This window comes from Oryza sativa, chromosome 7 (genome assembly GCF_034140825.1).
Source record: "Oryza sativa Japonica Group chromosome 7, ASM3414082v1".
Classification (NCBI taxonomy): Eukaryota; Viridiplantae; Streptophyta; class Magnoliopsida; order Poales; family Poaceae; genus Oryza; species Oryza sativa.
The window spans coordinates 29,512,055-29,522,660 of NC_089041.1; the positions used below are offsets into that span (position 1 = coordinate 29,512,055).

The following is a 10,606-nucleotide window of genomic DNA, read 5'->3' on the forward strand; positions in this document are numbered from 1 at the left end:
TTTTTTTGGCTATGTGCCATGGACAAAGGCCGAAGATGTGATACATTTCCATTATCTAAAAAAAATAATTTATATCATTTTAAGAAACATCATTTTAACTTATATAATTGAAACGATGGCATTATAAATTTGTGCCGCTATTTAACCCTTCGACATATTTTCTAACAAAAAAAAATAACCATCTTGGCAATCTCTTCCTCCATCCCCCTCTCTACTATTCTAGTGGCGGTGGACATCCAAATCATGGAGCCCCTCCAACACAACCATCCATTAGCACTGCGGACCGACGAGAGGACTAAGGAGGAGGCGATGCCCCGAGGTCGACTTTGCCACGGCACTTGGATACCCCCATGGCGGTGGAGAGGGACGGGACACGGACGGGCTTGACGGCTGTAGCCATAGGAGAGAGGGACAGGCCTGGCGCACGGCCCTTCTACCGCCACGACGAAGAAGGCACACTGAAGTGGCCCCAACCACCAAATCCACATACACGTGGGTATGGTGAGAAGTAGATGTTTGTGTAGTAGAGACAACAAGTGGAGCTGCATCCACCACAAATGGCTTTCCTCTGAAAACGAGCCAAAGGCCACAGCTCGGCTGTTGGTCGCTGCTGATTGTCACCATCTTAGGCAGTTGGGGTCGCTGGCTGAGGCTACTATACGTGGTCTAAGACGCCACACAATGGTATACGCGAGGGAGGAACAGAGGTTGGAAGGGAAGACGAACCGGTAAACAATGGCGGCGATTTGCTGAGGTAGGTTTGCAGCCTGCCAATGCTTAGAAACCAGATCAAGAGATGCAAGAGGAAAATGAGTGGAGAGGACGAAGGTACAAGATAAGGGGCAATTTGGTAAAAAAAATAATGTCAGTGCATCATCTCCGGTATCAACAGATTTATAATGGCATCATTTGAGTTAGTGAATTGTAATAGGATTTTCCAAATTAAAACAGGAAAAATTATGATGGTATGAATACAATTAATCCTTTAAAGTACATGCTATTGTAACTTTGTTTTAATTCAAAAATTTTTATCTTTAACTATTGATTTCTAAAAATCCGTGTTGTTGAACAATATATTTCTCATGGTAGATCTATTAAAACGTAAATCATATAAATATGAATTTATAATGTTTGACTTGAGACAAAAACTAAAATAATAGTAATTTGAGACTGTGGAAATTAACTCCTCGTGTTCATGTATAGTTTTGCATGTATTATACCAATCAGCACAGTCACGCGCGGCAGTGCTTTCAAACAAAATGAACTGAAAAAACATTCATAAGACCATAACAAGATAAGCAGAGATGTGGTTTTTGGTTTCACATGATACAGCAAAAGAAGAGAAAAATGGGAAATCAGCGATTATTAATTATCTGATCGTCATACAACAGAACCATCCCAGCTTAGACTGTCTCCAACAAGTGACCTATAAGGGCACCCAAACCCAAAATGGGTCTCTGATAGTACTATTTCAGCCTCCAACAGAGTACCTATACAGAAGACCTATTTTACGTGCTATAAGACACATAACCTAAATTTGAGTATCCTCTCTTCTGAAGACCTATTTGCAGTAAGGGTTCTCTTTTAGGTCTTATTGTTGGAGAAGACCAAAAATAGGTATTGAACTCTTTGACTGTAGCGCTATGCAAACGTGAAATGGGTATTGTATTTTGGGTTTCATTGTTAGAGAAAGCCTTATCTGATCGGAAACTTCACCGAAACTGAAACTCTGAAAGTGGTAGATAGCATGCACGTGCATTTGTACATGCTGTGCAGATCAATGCGTCTCTCTTTATGAGAACTAATTATAATCAGTTATTATCAATATACTATAATAATGTTGTGTCAGATAACAGATTTGGATTGACCCAAACCGAGTTCATCCTATCCGTGACACCGTGATAGCTAGGATAATACTTGCGTGCCTCAAAATCATAGAAAGCGCTCCGGTTGGCGTCTCCGGCGTCGTTGCATCCTCCAAACTTTGGCAAATATATCCTGTTACAGGCAATGTCCCGCGGCGCCGGCATCATGATCGCGTTCCAGTTATCAACGAACAAGACGGCACCATCCAACCTCTCCAATTTGGTCCATGCCATCTCACACCTGTTGAGCCTGAACACGCTGATCGCCCCATCGCTGTGCGGCCTGAAAACCCATGAACTCCAGCAGATGGCAGTACATGTCACCTGGAATCGGATCATCACCAAAATTATTGCCATCCACAAGTACAGGCGCCTCCGGCTTGTCAAGAACTCTCCATGTCGTGTTGTTGGGGTTGAAGACGGCGAGGCCACCACGGGTCCCCAAGCAGTAGAACTCGCCGTCGTAGAACACCGGGTTGCAGTACGCCGTCCGGAACGGGGTGTGATCGTCGATTCGCTGCATCGTCCACTGCTCGTCTCCCGCGCGCCACAGCGTGACGTAGACGCTGCGGTTTCGCCCCGTCGGATTCCGGTCTTTCTCGACGGAGAACGCGATGCAGTCAGGAGACGTCGGCGCCGCAGACAAGCATATGCCGTCGAACTGGTTGTCGACGGGGAACGTCGCCTCCGGGAACTCGAACATTTCTCCGGTGAACGGGTTCGTCGCGTACATGTACTTGTCGCCTCTCGTCGCAAGCACCCATCCGTCGTGTCTCGAGGAGAAGAGCAGCATCTGGAAGTGATCCTGGGACTGAACCAGGCCTGCACGGTTGTTCTTCATGGTTGTACTCCTGCTCGACGATTGGGTCGAACAGCTTGTAGACGCCGGTAGAAGTGGAGCAGATGCTCATGAGCATCGGGTACGTCGAGTATCTCTGCGCGTAATGGATGGGCTTCACGATGGAGCTCCATCCCTTGCAGACTTGTCGCAGACGGAAGTAGTCGATGAGTGATATCTTTGACACGATCTCCTCTACCATGTCAGTAGGAAGACCACACCAGCATGGTGATGCTTGTTCGGAGGCGATGTCGACGACAGAGATACCATCGCCATTTTCCTGATCGATTTTGCTGCTTGAATGTACAATGGCGCCTGAATAATGTTGAGTTGTGTCGTCGACGATGGAGCTAATTGGTGCAGGAAGGAGCCAGTAGATTGAATCGTTGGAGGTGAGATCGGGCAGCAGGGTGAAGGTGGTAGTCCGATCATCCAGGCGGATAGTGTAGAGGCGAACACCATGGCGGCATCGTTGGTGGAGGAGGTAGACGCAGTCGGGGCGTATCCCTGCCTTGGTGGCGTCGGACATGACGACGCAGTTGTCAGCGACAAAGATGGCCCTGTCGCCGATGGTGTCCACCTTGCGCCACACGTAGTCGCCGCCGTCGTCGGTGGCGTGGACGAGGCGATGCAGGTCAATGTCGAGGAGCTCCGAGTCGCGGGCGCCGTAGCCGTAGTGGCGCAGCAGGAACACCTCGCCTTGTGATTCTACCAACATTGCGTTGGCCATGGAGTGGATGCAGCTGGGCTCTGGAATGCCTCTCCGCTCGATGTGGGGAGGGTAGGAGGAGACGTCGAGCATGGCGATGGAGCTCATATCGGTGGGCACGTACATTTTACCTTGGCAACTGACGATGTCGCCCATGAGTAGGAGTTCGTCGTCGTCGTCGTCATCGGTGTCGAGCTGCCACCAGTCGTCCTCGCCGGGCCGGGTGTAGGCGAGATAGGTGTCCATGAAGGTGGAGAAGACAATGGTGCAGTCGGGCGAGAGCGGGGACGAGGAGATGGCACACCTGCGAAGAGGCTCCAATGGCGTGTCCAGTGGGGGCAGAGAAATAATGGTCATGTCGTCAAGAGGAGAGACGAAGAAGCAGTGGTTGGAGGAGGCGGCGTCCAACATCAATAGCCATTGGCCTTGCAAGCAAGCCAAGCATTGTTTACCCTTGAGCTCCAGCATTTGGTGCCGCCATGCCGATGGGTTGTTGGTATTGCTGTTGTGTTGAGAAAAAGGGTCCATGAGCGTGGGTGGCTCGTTGTCATTGCCCTCGGCAAACTTGAAGACGAGGAGGAGTGGTTTTGACGACGATTCCATCTCAAGTTCAACAGCAGGCAGCATGACAATGGATTATTTGCCGTCTTAATTTGCTTGCTGTATCAATCGATCTGGAGTCATCGATCGTTGCTAAGTCAAAACTGAATAATAATATAATCTATACGTATAAAATACATATCTCTATCTCTATTTTTACTATTATAAAAATTAAAGATGTTTTTGCCAGTATTTTGATACGTCATTTGTGTATGAGTCGTTTTTTCAATTCGTTTGCTTTTGGAAATACATATCCGTATTTGAGGCGGATTTAAGTTCGTTCACTTTTGGTAATACAGAAAAAATCATATAAGAAATCTATTTAAAAAAGCTCACATGCTAACTTGAGACGATCGAAGTCCTAACTACGGGCCTGTTCACTTTGATGCCATTTTCAATATTACCAAATTTTAGTAAAGTTACCAAAAAAGTGGCTACATTTAGTTTGTTAGCAAATTTTGGTAACTATATAAGAAATCCTGCTAAAATTTTGGCAAGTAACCATAAGGTTTTTTTTGGCAATGCCAAAATTTGGTAAGGTTTTTTTTGGCATCAAAGTGAACAGGCCCTACAACTCATGATTTAGGGCATGTTCACTTTGATGCCAAAAAAAAACCTTACCAAATTTTGGCATTGCGAAAATTTGATTTTGGTAGGATTTCTTATATAGTTACCAAAATTTGGCAGGAAACTAAATGTAGCTACTTTGTTGGCAACTTTACCAAAATTTGGTAAGGTTGAAAATGGTATCAAAGTGAACAGGCCCTTACTAAAAAATATATATATCTAAGCAAACTGCTATAATGAATTTCATCTTAACCAAACCATATAAATTAAAATAAACTTTATCCGTTGCAACACACGGATAATTTTTCTATTTATATATAAATAACGAAGAATGGATTAACCGATACATACTTTACATATAACAGCGCAAGCGATGCGTGGCGATCGAGTCGTCAAATCGAAGCTCCTCCCCTCGGCCTGATCGATTTGATTCGAGTCGCCTGCCGCGGTGACGGTATATATACAAATAGAGGTAGATCGACTTAGTCCGAGTCGGAGCGATTTGGGAAAGGCAAGTGCTATTTGGGCCCAAAAATAGTTCCAGCCCAGCACATTACATTATTCCTGGCAGGAAAAAGTTCATTTGTGGTCCCTAATCTTGTAGACTTGTACTGAGTTTCAAAAACTGAAATAGCATATATAAGGCATCTCTAATCTATCTATTATATTATTAAAGGAATAGAAAAATGAGCCTCTACGTTCACTCTCATGGCCTAGAAATTCTCACATTAATCGGAGAAAAAGAAAAGGCAGAGTCCATATAGAAATACAATTTAGAAATAGCTGAAATTCGGAATTAAAAAATAAGGAATATTAGAAGAGAAAACTAGAGTCCATATAGAAATACAATTTAGAAATAGTTTGAAATTCGGAATTAAAAAATAAGGAATATTAGAAGAGGAGACTAGAGTCCATATAGAAATACAATTAGGAAATAACTGAAATTCGGAATTAAAAATAAGGAATATTAGAAGAGGAGACTAGAATTCATATAGAAATACAATTAGAAAATAACTAAAATTCGGAATTAAAAATAAGGAGTATTAGAAGTAGAGTATAGAGTCCATATAGAAATACAATTAGAAAATAACTGAAATTCGGAATTAAAAATAAGGAGTATTAGAAGTAGAGTATAGAGTCCATATAGAAATACAATTAGGAAATAATAGAAATTCGGAATTAAAAATAAGGAATATTAGAAGTAGAGTATAGAGTCCATATAGAAATACAATTAAGAAAAAAAAAGAAATTCGGAATTAAAAAATAAGGAACATTAGAAGTAGAGTATAGAGTCTATATAGGAATTTAAAACTAACAAAAAAATTGGAATAAACATAATAAAATTAAAAGTAGAGTTTAGAGTCCGTATAAAAGTACAATTAAAAATAACTAAAATTTGAAATTAAGAAAAAGATGTGAAGAAGAGTTTAAAGTCAATATAGGAATACAATTTAGAAGTAACTGAAATTAAAAATTAAAAATTAAAGAATATTAAAAGATGAATTTAGAGTCCACATAGAAATACAATTAGAAATAATAAAAATTCAGAAATAAAAATAAATAATATTGGAAGAAGAGCATAGAGTCTATATAGAAATACAATTTACAGAAAATTCGGAATTTAAAAAAGAAATATTAAAAGACGAGTCTAGAGTCCATATAGGAATTAATAATATGAATATTGCAAATATGCATGTTAGTTATTAATTATTTTTAATATCAAATTTTAGTTATTTGTAAATTTAATATCAAAATTTAACATTTATATAAAATATAATATAAATATTACACATTAATAATATAAATATTACACATTAGTAGTTTTATAAAGTTATTGCAAAATTTAAAATTATGTTGTCGTTTTAATATATTTGAATAATATAATGAGAAAACATATATGCTATTATATGAGAGAAAATATAATGATGCTAACCGTACAATCTGCGCGGGCCACCATGCTAGTTTTACAAAACGGGTCACATTAGGTCTAAAGATGGTATTGCTTATGTCATTTCCAACTCAATAACTAAAATGATGACAGCAGCATATTAAATAAGTTACCATCTAGAATGAAAAGTGATCTGTCAAATAAATAATAAAAGAGAAAGAAAACAGGTCTTGCATGAGACATGATTTTTACACATCAAAGTTATTATATGAGATAAGTAGGGGTGAGTCAGCATGGCCCCACATGTCATACATAGAAGAAAAAAACAGAGCCGCCTGGAGCACCCGGCCGGCAGGCGACCAGGTACGAAGAGCCCACCACCGGCGACCACTCTTCCTCGCTGTGGCAGTGACCAAGCGCCCTCTCACCGCCGGCCGCCGGCACCTCGACGGACGAGGAAGAAGAGGGGGCCTTGGAGCAGCAGCGAGTTGAGGCAGAAGGAGGAGCACGTCGTCATCGGCGTCGATCCAACTCCAAGACACCGTGCGAACAGGAGGGAGGGTTTGATCGATGGCGGCAGGCCGGCAGCGGAAGCAGGACACGCGCGCGTGCCGCACCTAGCTTCCACCAGCTTCCATCCGCTAGCTAGCTACTTATCAGAATCACTACCCAATGGCCGTAGGGGCAACTGGCAAAGGAGGAGAAGATCAGGTGCTGCTTCTTTTCTTTCTTCTTCTTCTTCTTCTTCATCGACAATCTTTTTCAGATGAACGCCATCTTTTTGTCCAGGAACATGTTGTTGATTCAACAACAGCTCGATCAGTCTGAAATTAAGATCGCGTGCAGGAACATGAATCGAGGAGCAGGGCGTGCAGCGGCGGTGGAGACTAGAGCCGTGGGGCGTGGCAATGGCAGCATTGAGCCAATGACGGAGATGAGGACGAGAGCCTCGACCGACCAGACCAGACCATACCAAACCAGACAGACGAGCGCAAGATAAATAAAGATCCGGAAAAGAATAATACGGGGAAAAAAAGAGAGGAAGATACTCCACCACATTAGCAGTGCGAATGCAATCAAATTCATCTCAACTGTATATTCCAAACTAAAGCACTTCTACATACTAAAACCAGATGCAGATAAGTGCCATCACATCAGCAATATATTTGGTCTCTGCACAGGACCACAAAAGTTGCCTTTCTTAAGTTCAGGCATCAAAACATCTAATCAATACGAAGACATGCTTTCTTAAACGAAGCCTGATGAGTACTACTAGTGTTCCTTACTACTACTACTAGTATATGGAGTACTATAAGATGACACTTCAGTTCTGCTGCTTGATCTCCTTCAGACTGGACAAGCCCTGCAAAAACATCGAGAGATCCAAAGGCTCAGTACCGTAAACACACAGACAGTACGTACATACATATGAAAATAAATTAACTTACTTATCATATTGCCCTAATTGTGCTTCTTCTTGAGCTTGGTATTGGTCCGCTCGTGTTTGTCCTTCGCCTTCTTCGCGCCCTTGGCGATTTCCGTCTTCGTCTTTTGGCATTCGTGGTCTCGGTTGAGAGCGATTTTACCACCGCAATCCTTGCACGTGCCAAGTGGGTATCCGCCATCCTCACGCTTCTTGGAAGCCATGACACGAACACTGGATGTTCAAAACATTCAACATATATAATCAAACCTAATGTTATTTGAAACAAACAAACATTCCTTAGGAATAGAACCCGACACTACAATAAAAACGTTCAACACCTACGATCTTGTACGAGAATTAAATCCAAGGCAATTTTGAGATTTTACTGACAGCAAAATACATGCGGCCGCATCTTAAGTCAAAACCGAAACCAGCGAAGGAGGGGAGGGATGTTTCACAAGAAAATTGATCAAATACATTAACGTCAAATAAAGACACACTAACAGGGATTTTCTTTTCACGAAAAAAAGAACTTAACATGAAAAAAAAAGGGACGGAGATCACCATGGTTCCTCCAAACTTGTTTGGAGCAACATCAAAAGAAAACGTGGAAAAAATTAGACGATGGATGAGGAGATATGAGAAATAGGAAGCAGCAGAGTTCGATCCCAACTCCCAAGAAGAGGGACGAAAACAGAGGTTGAAACGTGAGTGAAGGGACGAAACAGAGATCACCATTGCTGTGGTTGCTCGTCCCCTTCCTCCTAAAAAAACACCATGGAAAAAGAAAAAAACAAAGCGAAGCTTAGAAACAGTTTAGAACGGAAAGAGGGGACAGAAATCACCATGGTTCTCGATGCTCTTGCCTCCATAGTCCTCTAATAAAGAACAAGACCCAAAATCAAATCAAAGCGTAAGCAGCATGTGTACGAGATCAAGAAGACAGACGCACTCACTCTACCACTCGATCGAGAAGAAGAGAAAGATGATGAAGAAGAAAAACAAGAAGGAGCATACACATTAGTTTCAGAAAATGTTAAACGAATAAGAGGAAGAGGAAGGAAGTGGGGAGCTCGTCGCCCCTCCGTTCAACAGCAACTCAAAAGAAAAGAAAAGAAAAGAGAAGGAGAGGACTAGGAGGGAGGAAGGGACAGAGATCATCATAGCTATCGTTGTTCGTCGCCCTCCTCCTTCTCACCAAAAGCAACATATATTCACCATGGAAAAAGAAGTAATCAAGTAAAGAGAAGAAGAACAAGTAGAATTCAGCAGCAAACTCAACAACAGAAATGAGAAGGGGGAGCCGGGAGCGAGGGAAGGGACAGATATCACCATGGCTATTGGTGTTCGTCGCCCTCCTCACCAAAAGCAACACTCTCCAAGACGAAGAAGAAGAGATTACACAAGCTTTACCCGCTCGAGAAGAAAGAGAATAGAGACATGGAAACAGCTTAGAACGGGAAGAGGGGGGCAGAGATCACCATGGTTCTCGATGCTCATGCCTCTCTACTCCTCCCAATAAACAACAAAATCCAAAATCAGAGCGGCATGTATACGAGATGAAGAACAGACTCACTCACACTGTCGATCAAGAACAAGAAGAACACGAACACAACAGCAAGAAGAAGAACAACAAGAACAAGAAGAAGAATAAGAAGAAGAACAACAACAACAAGAAGAAGAAGGGGAGGAGGAGGAGGAGCGAGTAAGGCAGAGAGATCACCACGAGTATCGGTGTTTGTCGCCTTCCTCCTCAGTCCTCACCAGTAAATTTGAAGAAGAGAAGAAGAAATCAACCGAAACCCGAAAGAAAAAGAAAAAGAAATGAGTTAGGAATGGACAAAGATCACCATTAGTATCGGTGTTCGTCGCTTTTCTCCTCAATAGAACAGCAAGAAGAGGGAGAAGAAGATCGAAGAGGAGGAGGAGGAGATCAACAACAACTCAAAAAGAAGAAAAAGAAAAAAGGTAGGAGGGAGGAAGGGACGGAGACCACCATGGCATTTGGTGTTCGTCGCCTTCCTCATCCTAACCAGATGGAGAAGAAGAGGAAGCTTTACCAGTGGGAGTCCTGGGAGAGAAGAGAAGCAGAGGAGGAGGAGGAGGGAGGGATGGAGTTGGCGAGCACGGAGACGGAGGGAGAGGTGGTGGAAGTTGTGTGCTGCAACAGTGTACATATATAGCCAGGATCGACGAGGCTTGTGCTCTCATCAAGCGGATCCAAACCGTCCGTGACTGCTCATCCAAGTATCCGACGGCGCAGGAACCAACTGCCCTGTGCCGTCTGATGGTGTCCACGTGTGCGGCCGCGATGTGCCTTGAGCAGAGGAGGAGGAAGGGGGGTACCTCCGCCGCTGCCGCCGCCGCCGCCGCCGTCGTCGGCGGTGCTCGATGCCGCCCATCTGTCCGCGAGCGCAGCGGAGGAAGACGGCCGGCGTAGGGGTTGAGGAAGCCAGCGGCGCCGCTGCCTCCGGTGGCTCCAAAGCCTCCACTCCTCAGCCATCTGCTCCGGCCGCCTGCCGCAGCTCGATCGCAGCCGGCAGCCACCCTCACACACACAGCACAACCTCCCCTCCCGCTCCGCCGCTGGTCGTCGCCGGCTTGCTGCCAAAGCTTCCACCCTCTGTCCCTCTCTCGGTCTCGGGTTGCACTCTCCACTCTCCCCCTCCCCGCAGACACAATCCCTTCTTTGTTGGATGGCCATATGGTCACA

The 10,606-nt window shown here is 43.8% G+C and overlaps 1 protein-coding gene and 1 long non-coding RNA gene across 2 annotated transcripts; both read right to left on the bottom strand.

Moving 5' to 3' along the window:
• Positions 1-2,100: 2,100 nt before the first annotated feature.
• Positions 2,101-4,015, bottom strand: LOC136357234 (uncharacterized). Its single transcript, XM_066312221.1, has 2 exons — positions 2,597-4,015; positions 2,101-2,559 (listed from the first exon to the last, which is right to left on the bottom strand). The coding sequence occupies exons 1-2, from the start codon at positions 4,013-4,015 to the stop codon at positions 2,101-2,103; spliced, it is 1,878 nt and encodes a 625-aa protein (XP_066168318.1).
• A 3,478-nt stretch (positions 4,016-7,493) lies between these two features.
• On the bottom strand, positions 7,494-10,591 carry LOC107281548 (uncharacterized). Its single transcript, XR_001547395.3, has 3 exons — positions 10,240-10,591; positions 7,916-8,124; positions 7,494-7,830 (listed from the first exon to the last, which is right to left on the bottom strand). It is a non-coding gene; the product is annotated as an uncharacterized lncRNA (long non-coding RNA).
• Between the last annotated feature and the right edge of the window lie 15 nt (positions 10,592-10,606).